The sequence below is a fragment of the Oenanthe melanoleuca genome, chromosome 1A (assembly GCF_029582105.1).
Source record: "Oenanthe melanoleuca isolate GR-GAL-2019-014 chromosome 1A, OMel1.0, whole genome shotgun sequence".
NCBI lineage: Eukaryota > Metazoa > Chordata > Aves > Passeriformes > Muscicapidae > Oenanthe > Oenanthe melanoleuca.
This window is the reverse complement of record NC_079334.1, coordinates 6537801-6554883: the sequence shown is the minus strand read 5'-3', so window position 1 is coordinate 6554883 and position 17083 is coordinate 6537801. Positions and strand designations below refer to the sequence as shown.

General features: G+C 40.1%; 1 protein-coding gene across 2 annotated transcripts in view; it reads left to right on the top strand.

Moving 5' to 3' along the window:
• ITPR2 (inositol 1,4,5-trisphosphate receptor type 2) overlaps positions 1-17083 on the top strand; it is a 236073-nt gene that overhangs the window by 98676 nt on the left and 120314 nt on the right. For both annotated transcript variants that reach the window (XM_056514148.1, XM_056514156.1), the window contains 8 exons: positions 3357-3446; positions 3606-3731; positions 4803-4925; positions 5804-6004; positions 9339-9590; positions 11010-11135; positions 15975-16103; positions 16666-16786. In XM_056514148.1, the coding sequence (XP_056370123.1) occupies positions 3357-3446; positions 3606-3731; positions 4803-4925; positions 5804-6004; positions 9339-9590; positions 11010-11135; positions 15975-16103; positions 16666-16786 (1168 nt within the window). The remainder of the gene's footprint in view (positions 1-3356; positions 3447-3605; positions 3732-4802; positions 4926-5803; positions 6005-9338; positions 9591-11009; positions 11136-15974; positions 16104-16665; positions 16787-17083) is intronic.

Genomic DNA, 17083 nt, shown 5'->3' with positions numbered 1-17083 from the left:
CCTATCTTAGCTGATGTTCAGATACCACATCTTTAGAGATGTCAGAATTAGGGAGGAATCTGGCGTTGGAGCTTAAGTATGTGGTATTTCCTTCTAGCTTTCAAGCACAGCTCTAGTAGGAAAAAAAATGTTCCTTTATGTATTTAATGAATTGAAAAGGTAATGGGGAAACAGAAAACAGAATTGCATCAGGATTACAAAGTTTTTTTAGCTATGATACATTTTTAAAGTGTCATTTATTCCTATGGGCAGCCTTGATAGCAAGGAAACTCCAGGAAAAGGGGGCAAAACCATGTGTTTGAAACAAAGGCACCTCTCAATGGGATTTTTTGAGTATGGTTTGTTGTTTTTTTTGCCCCATGAGGCACCTGTGGTTCTGTATGGATTAGCAGAGCTTCAGTAGATGCACAATATTATCTCTGGCAGATCAGAGAGATTATTGTATCAGAGCAGTAATATGTAATCTGCTGGTTAGATCATCGTGCTGGTAATTCCCTGAGAGCTCTGCCAGGTTACAATAGCTCAGAATCTTGTCCATTTTTTTTTTTTTTTCCCCCTGCTAAATTCTTCTTTAACAGTGAAGAGGTGTTTTTACCTGGCAAAAAAGTAGCATTGCAAAGAGAGTCAGTATTCTCTTTGAGGTCTTAAATCAGATGTAGGAGGTGTGATGTTGGGCATAATCTACAATGTGTGAAGCAGGTAGTTAGCTTTAAGCAGATAAAAATCCCATGAGTTCCATGCTTCCTTGGCATGGATATTGGATATTCAGAGCTGGATGAACCTCTAGGTCTTTACGGAATATGCCTCATTTGCCTCTGTTTAATTTTTTCCAAACAATATTAAAGTGTGCATAAGGACTTAAATGACATTCCAGAACACTCTTATGTTAAGCCCAAGTTTCTGTTGTCACATGAAGCCTGTTGAAAGATGTGCACAAGAGTTTAAAAATATATATTTTTTTTTTCCTGAGTCTTCCTGGGTAATTGTTTTTACCTCATAACCTGTGGGCCTTTTTTCTTTTTTTTTTTTTTTTAAAGTCATATGACTCCAGGAATGGGATTTGTAGAAAAAAGGACCTGTTCTTATAAAAGTATCCAGAGTTCTCCACAGGAAAAATGGCAAATCTTCCATCCATGCAGGACTGTCTTGTTAGGGACTGGAGATCAGACTTGGAAAGAATACTTGGAGTTAGGTTAGACATAAAGAAGACATCAATAGGATTAGGAAGAAATGCTGAAACTGAGCTCACATAAGAACCCTGCTCAAGAAGGGGAAATCACATAAAGCCTGTTCACTTGGTTGTCTCTAGGAAGGGTGTTCTGCATCTGTGTAGATACCACAGACCATGGAAAGTGTGATTTTTATTGTCTTGTCCCTGGAGGATGCTTTGGTGGTGTAGCACCAGAAACACAGCTCTGAGGAGGACAAACAGGCTCAGTGAAGGACTTTAGGTGAGGCTGGAATAGGCATTTGTGTAGTTCCTCATCTTTTCCATCTGCTGAGAAAGTTCAATGAGGTTTCAAGTGGTCTAAATTTTCAGCACCTGTAAGCACCTGGTGTTCCCTTACTTCCTTTCTTTTCTGGTCTGTGGCACCTTGCTTTGGTTCTGGGAATGTCTGAACAGCCATCACATACAGGTTGAGGCTGTGAACTGAGAATTCTGTGTGGGTCCCTCATTGAGATCTCTATGCCTGCCTGTCCCCTGTGGAAAAATGTGACAGGGAATGTGTATCATGGGGCATAACAAGGGCAGATATGCAACTGAGTGTCTTTGGTAACCCAGTGGTGTGATTATCTCTTGGTAACTACATCCCTGGCATACTCTTATGGGTTCAATTGTTTATTTTCTTAAGAGAAAGGATAGATTCAGCAGTTTAATGCTGATCAGTACTTCCAGATAAGACATACAGTTCACATGGATTATAAAACTACTTTGATGAAGGAAGAATGCTGATAAAACTAACAGGTAAATTAATCTTGGTTAACCCACAATCCCAGAATGGAGGAGGGTGGTTAATTATAGCAAAAAGCCTGAAACATCTTCCAAAGTATTGATTCAAACAGCTAGAGAGACAGCAGCCTGCATACTAACAAACCTAAACAAATAAAATCCACTCTTGTTACATAGATCAGCACTGAACAGCAGTGCTGACACTCTTATAAACAGCTTCCATGGCCAAGTGGTGCAGCTGTTCTTACCTCACTGGAAATTAGGACCAGATGGGATTTATAGAACTCCTGAACTGCACCATCAGCTAAGAAAGTTCAGAGAGAGGTTTCAGGACATATAAACATTCAGTTGGCGTGCATATGTTTGTTTTAGTGTATTTCTCTTTTCTAAAACAGTAGGAAGTTTGAGAACACAATGAAACACAGAAGTGCACCTGTTCCTTCTTTTTTTTTTTTAATGCTGTTACGCTGGTCTACATCCTTGTGGTCATACTGTGAGTCAGTCTCAAAATCTGGTAGAGTTTTTCTTCATGCTTTATGACTTCAGCACCCAAAGTCCAATATCTCAATTTATTTTTGTTTCCTGTTAAGAAAGGCTTGCCACAGCTGACAGCAGAAAAACCCCCACCACTGCCAGTATTCTTAGTGGCAGTATTTGTGTGCGTGTTCTCCCATGTTTTGATTGAGAGATATGCATGGAAAGGTGCGTGGGTGTTGGCAGTTCCTTGCTGACTTGATTTCTCTTATTTATCATACCCAGCTGGGGCTTTCCAGGAGCCAGGCCCCAGAGCATTCAGCATCATGACTTCATGCTTCAGTTTAACATATGGTTCCTATTTGTTTTTAAATCTTTTCCTGCATTATCCAGAGATACAGGCAGAAGCATCCCCTCTGTGGGAGGAACATCTCTAATTTCCACATGCTGCTTCTTCCTGTGCTGTTGAGAACTCCACCCTGCTTAACTGCAGAAGTTGTCTTAAGCTCTTTCTCCAGACTTTTTAGTGGTCGCATACACAGATTTTGTAATCTTTCCAGCTGTATTACAGATTTTTTTGAACATGTGGTCGTGACTGAAATATATTTTTGGTCCATCTCTTTGCAGTATTTAAATTCCTTGGTGTGCCTAGTCTGCCATTTAGGGACATACTTTTTCAGAATGATCAGAAGCATGAAGACATAGAGTAATTGCCTCAAATTACATTGGAAATTTGAAACAAGGGAAAGATTTGAATGTAAATCTTGTCACTCATTGGATAAAGAATAAATGAGTACTTATTTATTATCAATGTTATATCAATTCCTTATGAGCTGCTGTAATACTTTGTCACTTGCTGCTATTAAATACAATTAATTCATGTTGAGGAAACTGCAATAAATCTCCCCTTGTCACGTGCTCTTTATTACAGGAATCAAACATTTTGAGCCCAATACAGGATGGGACCAAAAAACCCCAGATAGACAGCATTAAAAGCAATAACTACAATATTGTTAAAGAGGTTAGTAAATCTTGACATACCTGTTTGATTGTAGATTTACTAATTATTTTGAAAGAAAGTGTCTTTGTTTGGTTTTGTGTGACATGACTGGTTTCTTTTCTTGCTTGCATGCTTATTTATTTGTTTGGTTTGTTTTTGTTTTTTATTTTAAATTTATAGATTTTGATTCGACTCAGCAAACTTTGTGTTCAGAATAAAAAATGTCGGAATCAACAGCAGCGTTTACTGAAAAATATGGGAGCCCACTTGGTAGTCTTGGACCTTCTGCAGATCCCCTATGAAAAGGTTATTTTTCCTCATTTTAGTAGTAGAGAACATAAACTCAAGAAAGGAAAGGCCTCAGCAAGCCCAAGAATCAGTGGAAGTATTTTTTAAAAACTGAGTGTTCAGCTGTGGTACAAACGTGAAATGATGATGTCATTTTCTACATTAAAAATAGTGAGTTTGGGCTCAGTTTAAATGCAGCTGTCTGCACAGTTTAAAATTTAATATTTACTGCATTGGGTACCTGGATGTCACATGCTGTCATTCCTGTACCCATTCCTGAAGTAGGAAAACCTTAGGACCAAAATCTTTCAAGAATCAAATCTGAAATAACTTATTTGTTTTTATGGTGGAAGTCTCTAACCGAGTTCCACCTGCCATTTTTTTTCACAAGATAAAGTTATTTGGTCCTGATTTGTTGGGATTGAGCATACAAGTGAATGAACTAGATAGGCTTTGAAGGAGCACATCTTTCTAGATCTTCTAGGAATCACTGAGAGGAGGTAAAACCTCTGCTGGATTATGTTTTTCTGCATGTTATGTTACAGACACTAGGTTCAGGTGTTGTCAGTAAAATAGTTCTTGTCCATTCAGGTGGTTCATCAGATCATACTTAGGATACTACATGAGAGGAATATAAAATGGGAAGGAAACTAGAGATATATTGGTGTGGGAGTGTGTGTATGAACACATGCACACATACATCTGTTTCTGTATGTAGCTATAGAAAAGCCAAACCTTTGCCAAAGCTTAAAACCGATGCAGAGAGACATTTTTGGTTTGATTTGCTTTTATTTATTTATTTTTAAATCAAGCACCTTAGCACTTTTTTAAAGTAGGAAATTATAGCCACACATGAAGAAATCTTACTTTGATTGTATGTTCCTATCTGTGATTCCCGCTGGTTAAGTTGATTTAGAATAAGGTACCTCTGCTAATGGATTCTAAAGGAAATTACATCAGTTACCTTTGCCAGAGGGAGAATTCCTGCCCTATAAAGGCTCAGGAGAATTGGCTGAATTGATGTTGTGTGGTTTTAACAAGTATGTTTAGGTATAACCAGCTGATTTTGTTTGTCCTTTCTTCCTGCAGAGTGATGAAAAGATGAATGAAGTTATGAATCTAGCCCACACTTTTCTTCAGAATTTCTGTCGAGGAAATCCTCAGAATCAAGTTCTCCTCCACAAAAATCTCAACTTGTTCTTAACTCCAGGGGTAAGTATTTCATTTGAAATAGAATATGATAATTGGAATTAAATGTGGGTTTGCTGAAACATCCCAGTGCTAAATAAATAATTTCACTAAATTATGCCTCGCCTCCCCTCTCTTCTCTCATTTCCCTTCATGTTGCTTTTTATGTCATTGGCTTTCATGTTGCCATTTGAAAAGTGGAAAACAAAAACAAGAAACCTGTGGGGTTTACTGGAAGGATCTATGAATGTTTCACATCATTGTGAATGGACATATACACTTCAGGAGCACATCTGACCCTCAGGAGCTTTTAATACAAGGGACCAACCTAGAGCAAAAGCCCCAAGAATGCACAAAGTCTGGGTGCTGTGTCCTCAGCAGAATCCCTTCTTGCTTCACATCTGTTCCTCTTGTTCCATGCTGCTCACGGATACACAGCCCTAGGCTCCCTCTGGAGTTAATGTGGAAAGATTCATTCTCTTTGAGACTGATCAGGCTGCATGTGCAGGGATTTGCCTGCTGGAAATGCCTCCTCTGTGAGCCCCAGGGAGAGCCAGAGAGCAGCTCATCATCTCATTTGGTGGCCTCATTGGAAAGTTTGATGGTGAGTGGGGCCAGTGTGGTCTCAGGTGTCTCGTATTCCAAAGCCCCTGCAGAGTGCTCTAGCAGTGTAGTGTGTGTGTGTGTTCACCTTCCACATGCACACAGATTTTAGGACTGTTTGTACTCATAGGGAAGTGTGGAGAAATCCCCTCAAAACTGGAACTGGACTCTGAGATCATTGAAAAGGATTTCTCCAGTTTCCCTCTACCAGTGAGCCTTCCTCTACTTGAGAATCCCGTGCCTCTCTCAATCTCAAAGCAGATCTGCTGTGCTCATGAGGCTGTTTTTGATCTGTTCAGCTGCTGGAAGCTGAGACCATGAGGCACATCTTCATGAATAATTACCTCCTGTGCAATGAGATCAGTGAGAGGGTGGTGCAGCACTTTGTGCACTGCATCGAGACCCACGGCCGGCACGTGGAGTACCTGCGGTTCCTGCAGACCATCGTGAAAGCAGATGGCAAATATGTGAAAAAGTGCCAGGACATGGTAATGACAGAGGTAAGCAAAGGCTTCACATGTTAATCACTTGAGTATTTTCAGGATGTTTTTTCCTGCTCTTGATAGCAATGAGATATAATGGCATCCTCGCTTCAGAATTTTAAGCGGCGTCACAAATAATGAATATTTTAGCAGACGTTTTGGGGAGTTTGATCTAATTTTGTAAGGCCATCTGTATAACTACTAGAAAGAAAACATGAGTGTTAGCATGGTGATACAGAGATGTCTATTTGTAGATGATGTAGCATGGAAATCTCAGAGTTACATAAACCTTCATTTTCCTGTAATGTAATTTAGGCTCACTTTTATCCAATCTTGTGGCATGGGCTTGCCATACAACAGGCTCTTAACTCTATGGATTTGTCTAAATAGTGTTGTAGAACTTTTTTTTTTAGCATGTAGCAATTCTAGATCCTAGTTTCTGCCTTTTGTTTTATTTCAGAGCATTTCTGTGAGGGTCAGTAGAGCTGTAGCTTTAACTAGTTGAATCTAGTAAAATCAGCCAAGTGGTTTGTGGAAAGATCTGTATGCCAATAAATTTCTTAGGAAAATACCTAATTGACTTTCTCTGCAATTAGGATTTGATATATTGTGAGCATGATAAATGAAGTCTTCCACTTGCAGACACTTGTGCATTTAACTGTAATTATGTTAACAGTTCCTTGAGATTAGTAAGTGGGTAAAGTTGAATATGGTGAAAAGTCATGGTAGGAATAGAGTCCAAGGAACATTTTTATTTGCTTTACAAAGTGCTTTTCTTTTTGGCTTGGTTTGGTTTTTTTAAGAGACGTCTTCACAAAGAAATCAGAGATAAGCTTTAGTTTTTTGTGGTATGAACAAAACAAAATCCCACTGAAATTTTATTCCACAGCAACAAGAGGAAAAACTTCTAATTAAGAAAATAAAGCTCCTGCCTACATGGATAACCTTTAATGAAATTCACCTCAACCTCTTCAATTTGACTGAAGTATTTTAACATGCAATATCAATTACAAGCCTTTGATTTACATAATTCAAACACTTCTTGTGCCTTTGCAGTTTTAGATTTTTCTGCTTCCACTAAAGGCTCTTGTAGAGGTTTTTTTTATCATCAAACAAAATTTTCAGATTTTTCTCAATTTCAATATATATTTTGCTATTGACCTATAGCAGCATAAAGATAAACTGTCATATTACATTTTCAAGCTGACTCTATGATGAAAGTAGAAATGAACTTGGATGGCATTCACATCATAAGGCCTGCAGGAATTTCCTGGGGGGAGGGAGCAACCCTGTTTTAATGAAATAGGGTAAGGTAATGATCTGTTTATCAAAAAGTAGGAAATTGCAGGTAAGTAATTATGATCTCTTAGAAGAGAATGCTAATGTGAAACTTGAATGGCAATCCACTCTAAAGGGGACAAATGGCTGGAACTTGCCATAGAGTTGGGACAGTTTCTCTGTAGACAACTCAGATGTACTTTGTGACCTTAAACAAGTGCTGTAGCTTTTCCTGTACCTCCAGATGGGGCACATAAACAATTTACCACAAGACAAGATAGACTATGACTGTACAGTTTGCCTCAGCTCCTCCTGCATTTTCTTTCACCCACAGGAAGTATATTGTAGCTTACTCCTGTTTACTGGGAGTGAGGATAATCCTCATATTTACATGTTCTAGAAAGTGCATGCAGATGAAGGAGCACCATGGCAAGAGAATACTGCCATAAAATCCATTGGGCAACCCCAATCTGGCTGATTCCCTTGTTCTCATCTCCTTGGTCTCTATGTCTGCAATGATGTTTACCAATCTGAAAGGTTCTTTAGGGCACTTTTGCTCATTACAAGCAGGCTTTGAGGTTTCTTCCTGCCTGTCAGAGCAAACACTGCTACAGAAGGGACAGCAGAATTTACTTTGGGCCAGATCAATGTGGCAGCAGAGTTTTCTATTACCTGTAATATTCTGCAGTAATATTTTGCAGAATATCAACAGCTGCTACTATACTGGACAGCCTTTATTATGTTACCATAGAATTCTAAACTTGCTGAAAATATACTTTAATGGCAGAAAATGCTGCTGGGTTGTTTTGTCCTAAGCTCTCATCACTTTAAATTTATTTTTTTTTCTGTACTCTGGATTGTCCGGAAAATGTCTGAAAAGTCGTGGGTATAGAAATACTGTAGAAACCCAAAGATAAATGAGAAATAAGAATTGCAGGAGAGACTGAATTCACAATTCACTCCAGCCAAATGTCAAAGTAAAAATAAGCAAGAAGCAGAGAAAGCACAAACATAAAAGCTGTGAATTCAAAATTTGAAGTGTTGAAACCCTGGAAAGTGTAATGAAATGTTTCTTGACTTTTCATTCTGGGAGACTAATTTTAATTCCTGTTCTTGCTCCTTTCCCATTTCTCAGCAGCTCCAGCAACCTTTATGACTTCCCATGAATTGAATATACTGGGATTTCATGTCACATATGGACTGGAATAGGTCAAGTGCCCAATTCACAAAATAAGTGTGATTTTTGAGCTGCCAGGGTGTGTTCTGTACCAGGAGGGGTTTGTGGGTGCTTGTTTCACCCACATTGAGGGTGGCATGTGCATCAAAGGACAGTGATGGAGAGAGGATTCCAAACAGGATTAGAGCAAAGCTCTTCAGTGAGATGTGCTGAGATGGGGCTGCCAGCATCCAGCTCTGCTCTGGATCCTCTTGAGATGAGCAGAGCACTTGTAGCAGAATCAAACATTAACCACATACACTAGTTTTCTGTGAAATGAAACTGCTGACACGACACTGACAAAGGCACCTGCCAAATTTGCACAAGGTAGGAAGAATCCCCCTTTGTTTCTGATACTGAGCAAGGGCAGGGGAGAGCTGGGTTCAATTCTGGGTGAGCCACAGGCTTTTTGTGTGAGGCAGTGTGGAAGATTGCATCTCACTGCACCTCAAGTGCCTCTCTATGAAACAGGGATAATAATGCATCCTGGCCTCCCAGCAGGAGGGGAGGAAAATTAATTAACTGCACACAAACACTGAGATGGTAGGAATAATAAGGATGGCATGCTGTCTTAGGTAAAGACAGAGCTACACAGAAATTAAATCTCAAATTCACCTTGCATTAGTGCCTTCCTTGGGGAATTATTCCAGATTTGCACTTATGTTGAAAAGAGCAGAAGTTTGCCTTGGATATTGTCTTGACATATTGTCTTAAATTTTGTTTTGTTGTTTGGGTTTTAGCTAGAGAGTCTTCGCGTACTTAGACATAAAATAAGAAAATCATAGAATCATTCAGGTTGAAAAAGACCTTTAAAATCACGGAGTCCAAAGTCTCAGCACCTTGTGCTCTCTTTCTCAGCTGATAAATGGTGGTGAAGACGTGCTGATATTCTACAACGACAGAGCCTCCTTCCCAGTGCTGCTCCAGATGATGTGCTCGGAGCGCGACCGCGCCGACGAGAGCGGGCCCTTGGCGTACCACATCACCCTGGTGGAGCTGCTGGCTGCCTGCACAGAGGGCAAGAATGTCTACACAGAGATCAAGTGCAACTCACTGCTGCCCCTGGATGATATTGTGAGGGTAGTGACCCATGATGACTGCATTCCTGAGGTGCGGTGCGCGGCAGGAGGAAGCAGACTCCGTATTTTTAGAAGCGCAGATAATATTTTGTTGTTTATAATGTGCTGACAAGTTGAATATTTGCACGGGAAATGGGCTGGAAATGGGTGGTGCTTCTTAAGGGGAAATTTCCACAGAAAATTCCTTGTCCTTAATGCTTTGTTTCTCAGCTTTTCAGACACCTTGTTTTGGTTTAGGTTTGTCCAGCCACTGTCAGAGTTTAATGCTTTTGTAGCATCTGGCTGAAGACCCAGCTAGTGTTGGGTTAAGCCAATGTTTTGCCACTGCCTGAGTTTCTTGAAAATGGTGCATAAAATTCCATACTGAAGTCAGTGGGAATTTGGGTGAAGTCTCATTTTATTTAACTCAATTGCAGTCCTGCAGATATTTTTATTCATTGCATACAAAGGCACAATTCTGCACGTGTCATGCTAAAGTAGGACTGTGATACCTGGTGTAAAAATGGGGCTCAAAACAACAGAATTAGGGCCTGCAGGAGTTATAACTCCCTCTGTGCCCTGAGAATTGCCCTTATAATCAAATGATCCTATTACTAAAAAGAAATATGTTTACTTTGCCCAAAAGTTCCCCTTAGCATTAGTCTCAACAGATGGTAATTAGAAAAAAAATCCCAAACAAAAGAAACCTAAAGGTCTGATCTGAGTTTTCTCTTCACTGCATTAAACATATGCAGTTTAAACATATGCACAGTCTCCCTTGACCATGACAAGAAATTTTCGGTACATTTGCATATGTTTATATTTAATCTATACATTTTGGGCACTGGATATCCATTTTTATGCTGTGCACATGCAGACTTCTCACAGCAGAGAGGAGTGCAACTGCAGTCCTCCTGCTAAACCTTGTGCTTCCATTGCTGCAGTCCCAGTGCACCACAGCCTTTCTCTGCCATTTAGATCCCAAATGCAAGTGCTGCATTAGGATTGTGGAAATACAGGGACTTCAGTGCCAGCTCTGCAAAAGAATTTTTATTTTATATTTGAAGCCTGTCACAAGGCTTCAACCTACTGCAGTCAACTGGCAAGTGCAGGGGAGTCCTGCATTTTGACAGTCTCTGGCTCTGGAGCCAGGCTTTGCTGGTCTTAATATCAGTTAAATACCAGAATCATTACTGGTTTGTTTTGTTGGGGTTGTGTCATTAGAGTAAGGATGTTTGCAAAACATTTTCATTTTTCTTCCTCTGCTGTTTCAGTACACACATAAAGGCATGTGTTACCCTGCTTCTCCCTAAATCTTCAGAACCAAACATATGCATTATTATGGTTATGAATGTTTGTTAGTACTGGAAGGTTCATCTTTATTGTTCAGTATTTTTGCAGATAGAAAACACTATGTTCATTGCTTTTATTGTTCCACTTCATAGTGATTGTGTTTCTGCTGTTCCTGCAGGTGAAAATTGCCTATGTTAATTTTGTTAACCACTGTTATGTGGACACTGAAGTGGAAATGAAAGAAATCTATGCCAGTAATCATATCTGGAAACTTTTTGAGAACTTCCTTGTTGACATGGCAAGGGTAAGCTTCACCAAGTGTTAAATATTACAGAATAGTCATGGATGACAACTGAACTGGCAGTAATGGGGTTTTTTTGTGAATTTATTTTATTTTGTTAGCCATTTTTATTCAAAGTTGACAATAGGATGTGTGGTTGGTTGGTTGGTTGGTTGGTTTGTTTGAAAAACAGTCATTTCTATCATCTTTATCATAATTTAATCTGCTAATTACTAGCAGCATTCTTTTACTTAAGAGGGCATCTTGGAAACCTGTGCCTTTCTCTTTTCTTACAGAGAAATAAATTGGGTGTGTGTATGTGGTTGAGAGCCTCTGTACACCTTTTGGGAATGTGTGTTGCATGTCATTATGGTGGTCACTAAAAAACCTTCACATCTGTAATCTCTTCCATTATTTTGTTGTTATAGTGAGGATCAGGGATGAAGATCTTCTCTGGCTCCTTCTTTAGTCTCTATTTTTGTCTTTTATTCTCCTGTCACTGCATTCTCATTGCCAAGAGAAAGGCAGGTGTAGAGCTGTGGTCCCTCAGAATACTAATTCAAATATAAATTACAGCTGCAAGGTGACAGGGCACAGTCAGTACCTCAGGCCTGCCATTCCTGTGGTCCTCAGTGAGCCTCATGGTGTCAGTACTTGTTGAATTAAATTTTAAGTTACAAGTTGAATTAAGCTTCCTTTCCCAGGGATTTTGAAGGCAGGAAACAAAAGCAATCTTATGACTTCCACAGAGATTAAATACAACAGTAGAGCCATGAGGGGAAGCTAATGTGATGTAATAATTACAGCCTGCACTACACATCCTTTTCTAAGAGGTTACTGCTTCTTGTAATTACAAATAACTACAATATTAATGGCAAACAATGGTGTTGCTCTTTCTGCTCAAGAAGTAGAACCATGGGTTTTTGGGTTTTTCCCAGCCCATGGTCCATTACATTTTATAATATGTAAGTTCTCAATCCTTGCATTCTTCATTTCACTGTAAAGAATCTCAGTTTGGTCCTACAGCAGACATTGACCCCAAAGTTACAGTGTTTCTCAAAATAATTCCTGGGAGACCTACTGGGAGAAAATATCATGAATTTTGGCTAAAAGGAGGGGGAAGGCAAAGACTTGTGATGTACAATAGGCACTGGGACCTGAAACAGAAAATATACATGGTTGGGTTTTTTCTTTTGTGGTTGGTTGTTTTTTTGCTTGTTCATTTTGTTGGTTTTTTGGTGGGTTTTTTTTTAACCTTTTTATTTTTCCCTGGGAGCAGGTTAAGGCAGGGATGTTTGTGCTCTCTCTTTTTGATGATAGCCATTTTCAGCAGTAATTAGTCCTCTACAAACTCTGTTTTCTTGCTGTTTTGTGTCTGTGGTTGTGTTACACAGTGGAAGCCCTCCTGGACAAAACAACCTGGATTGAAAATTAAGATGAGAAACATCCTTGGAGGAGCATTCTGACTTTTAACCTTTGTTTTTTACCTCAAGAAGTATTTTCTTCTATTTAATTCCCTTTCTGGGTTGCCCTTTCCTGACGTGTCCTGACCCTGACTTTCCAAACAGACTATCCCTCCTCCCTAGCCCTTGAACACAGCCAATTTTCTGTGCCCCTGGGCTAGAAGCAGACAAGTAGAAAGAGGGCTCTGTGCAGGTTTCCTCTCATGAGCCTGGAGACAAACTGCACTGTGCTAAATGCAGAGGGCTTGTCCTGATGCTGGTGGCCACTGAGCTTGTCTTCACACACCCCTCTCCTAAGAGAAATTAGCCCCCAGGTCTTCAGAGGTGAAGAAGGAAAGTGCTGCAATTTGTGTGCAGGTGCTGTTAGCAAAATGCAGGTTTATTCTGCTCTCCTGCAAGCATGTCAGAAGTGCTGTGGCCTGTCCTGCTCTACAGCCATGGATAGCTGTATTTTCCAGGTTATGAAGTGTATTTGTTCAGATTTGGTGCTCTGGGGCCCTGACAGAGCCCATGTGTTATAAATACATCAGCGTTCTGTAGCTATCAGGACAGTTAGAATGCTGTCAGCCTCATGAAAGATGTTACAATAGCTTTCAAAGCATTTAGAAAAAGAGCCCTTTGATCCTCTGTGTTCCAGTGAGCTAAAAGGGATGCTTTTGCATGGGGGAAGGGGAAACTTACTTTTATTTTAGCTGCTACAAATGCCTGTCAGTGGGTGAATTTGTGAGCTTTGAGTCTGTTATTGGAGAGCACCAAGGTGAAAGACGGAGAGTGTTATCCTCAGGTTGGATTCTTTCAATTCTAGATATATATTAAAAAAAAGTCACTGATTTTTTAAATCTGTTTCTGGATTGAGGAAGGAAATATTTAGTCCCCAGCTGTCATTTTCCTTTCAACAATGTGATACATTGCAAAGCAGGCATGAGGTGGATCCGTGTATAAACTGGGTTTGCCAAAAGCTGTCGTGCCTTCAAAGACACCCTGTTTCTACAGCTTCTGCCAACCTACTTTCTGCTGGGTGTGACTTGTGCTCAGCAAAGGGGGTGCTGCTGAGGGAAAGGCTTCCCTTTCCTGTGTGTGGCCCAGCCTGTGTAAGTCTGCAGCTGGAGTCTGAGCAGGATTAAAGACAAGAGCTGAGGATCTGACAGCTGTAAAGTCATCCTGGCTTTCTCTGCAGAATTTTTGAAGTATTATTCGTGTGAGTTTGGGTCCCAAAGCCTCTTAAGGGGTTTTTAAACACTGCTTTCTCAATCCTCATCTCCATTTCATGCATTTCAGGCTTTTTTTTTTTTTTTTTTTTCACGAGGAAGATCTTTCAGTCCCCAAAGGGCAGAGGGATAAGAACAAATGAGAGGATTTCCAAATTCCTTCTGTGCCAGGAATTTTTCAGACCAGTGTTGGAGCAGAGTGGCATTCCTACATAAGGCTCTGCTTCTCAGGCAGTTGAAGGGGAAAGCTTAAAAGTGTTCTGGAATTCAGTTTTGGTGATTTTTGTATTCACTGTGCTTGCACTGCACAGCTCCATGTCTTCCTATTGAGATTGCAATGCTGAGCTTAGAGCTACTGGTCCCAGCCAAAATTGGCATGCAGATTAATTAAAAGCAAAAGAACTTCCAGAGATTTTTAGTTCTATGATGTCTTTTTAAAGAAAAAAACTTTTTAAACAAGTTTTGATTATTAACTGAATCATTTACCTTCATGAGGACTGGGGGTGGTGGTGGTGTCACACTTTTCCCAAAACAGAAAGGCTGATGAGTTTGCTGTTTCATTTTAGCCACTGTCATTTCTGTGACCAAAACCTTTCCTGGGGTGATAAAAAATACACTCTGTGGAGGCATGACTGATTTATCTGACACATTTTAGATAAGCAGACAAGCAAACTCCTCCAGATGCCTCATTTGTCTAGGTGTGAAGTTATCTTTGGTTATTCCTCTGCCTACTGCATGACAATTCTTGTGTGCTAGACCCAAGGTGCTTGTGTTCCCCTGAGTTCTATAATACCCTGAGCACAGGTGCTTTTGCATGTCATGTCAGTAAACTTCCTTAAAACATTCCTGGTGAAATTGCTGTCTTGTAGTGACAGTGGCAGTGTGTAATTAGGGAGAATCTTTGCCCTGTGTGAGATTCAGGTGCTGTGGATTATCTCTCTGCTTTTGTCACCGAGTTTTCCCTGTGACTTTAAACAATTCAATCAGCTTCTCTGGACTCTTCATCCCTGAAGAGATGTAATGGTAAGTGTGTGCCACTCAGGCTTGGGGTTGTGTGTTAAATGCACAGATGGCAATGAAAAGGCTACCCCTGGAGCTTTAGTGTACAAAATAAATTCTGCTTTTGCATAGATTCCCTAGAACATTGCAGTCCTCTCTGGCTTGTGTAGGTGAAAGAGAAAACAACTCTGCCTTCATTTCTTGTTAAAGATGACTACAGCTGCTTATTTAAAGGCTGTTGGAGAGGTAGTCTGTACTACTTATTTGTCCAGTCTTGCCTTTCTCATTGTTTTTGGCTCTCTGTAGACTCCTTTCAGTACTGTGTAGACTGACATGTGCAAAGTCAACATGACTCTGTATAGATATTGAAGTGTTGAAGAGAAATTAAGGAAATACTGAAGATGTAATCCACACCAGAAGTTTTTCCCTTCCTTTAAGTGTGACATCTTTACGCAGCAACAAACTTCAAGTGTCGTACCAAAGGGAGTCTTCAGGAACCTTTTGTACAAATCTTCCCATTTTCTCCCACCATTTAATCATCCTTCTGTGCTCCAGAGCTGTCCTGGTATCATCCATTCCCTTCTTTCATTATTTTAGATTGGCTTCTGTATTTTCCCCATGTGGCTTCCCAAAGAAATGCTGCCTCTCTTCCAGTACCATCCTAAAGCCTGTTGGTGTTGAGTGTGCTGTTTCCCTTCTTTCCCTCCTTTTAAACGATTTTCCTGCAAATGACCTTCACCTTTGCCACCCAGTTGTGGTGATTAATAGTTGAGAGAAGCTAAATGTTGTATGAAATCTTTCTAACCTGAGTTGTTTATGTCTCATCTGTCTCTTAAGCATCTTCCAACCAGCCCTGCAAAGGGAGGAAAGGTCCATTTTCTTCTTGAATCTGTCTAAATGTGTAAGTGGCATGCAGTGTGCTGATTTAGGGGGATCTTTTCTTCATGGTGTGGGAAAGAAGAGGCAGGTAGCCAGAAAGAACTAGTTCAGAAGAGAAGGGTGGACCTCCAGGAAGATAAGCTATAACAAATCCAGCTTCAACTCTAACATAGTTCTCTCTGATAGATACTATATAAAAATACTTTGTTTTTACTTTAAGAAGAAATGTCAGATGTGTTGTAATAAATACAAAATAATGAAGGTTGCTTATTGGGGACAGCTAGATCTCATTGTTTCCACCTCTTCCCCTGCAGGTTTGTAACACAACCACGGATCGTAAACACGCAGACACATCTCTGGAGAAATATGTCACTGAGCCTGTCATGAGCATTGTGAGTGGCTTCTTCAATTCACCATTTTCAGATAACAGCACCAGCCTCCAGGTAAGGAGAAGAGACACAGACAAATAAGTTATTCAGATTGTTAATGAGATATCTTCTGCTACCTGCATAGGAATGCTGTCTCCTTTCATCCTCCTTTAACTTCTCTGTCCCCTCTCATGCCCCTGACTACCAGCTTAATTTCTCTTTAAAACACTTAATTCTTCATTTTAATCACATCTTGAACCAGTAGACAGCTCAATGTGGTCAGTTACTTCTGGCTCTTGTGAATTCATTGGAGGGGGTATCCTTGCAGAAAAATCTTTGTGTGAGGGAGATGCTGTGTCCTGAGACAGGAGGGACACATGCCTGAGAACAGAAAAAACTCCTCTGTCCCTCTGTGCTTGATATCAGTGGCAATCTGAGGAAAAATGGCATGATTTGGCCTTTTTAGAGGTGCAGCATTGATTTCTGCTCCTGCCAGACCTAAAGATCAAAGTGAATTTAATGGAGCTATAACTTGAGTCTACAAGCTAAAACCCCCTTTGTTTACGTTGTATCAAACACTGGGACAGCTGTGAGGAGATCCTTAAGGGTAAAATTCTGTGTTTCTTTTTGTTTTTAGACACACCAACCTGTTTTTATTCAGCTGCTGCAGTCTGCTTTTAGAATTTACAACTGCACCTGGCCAAACCCAACACAGAAAGCCTCAGTGGAGTCCTGTATCAAGACTTTGGCTGAAGTGGGTAGGTGCCAGGTTTTAATTTGGTTATTGTTCTTCATGTTTAAAGATCACACTTGAAGTTTAACAGTTTTTAATTTGACTCTACCATCCTGAAATGTCAGTAGTGATTTCAGAAATCTCACTTTCTTAGGCTAAATTCTTCCTTCTTTTATAACCCATTCAAACCTTCCCCATCAAATAGGGTTGTTAGGGTGAAACTAGTAGGGCAGAGGGATGAGATTGTTAAGTGAGTGATGATTGAGCTTTCAGCCATCAATTTTGATTTGATGGCTGAAACTCTTGATGATTTTAACTTTTT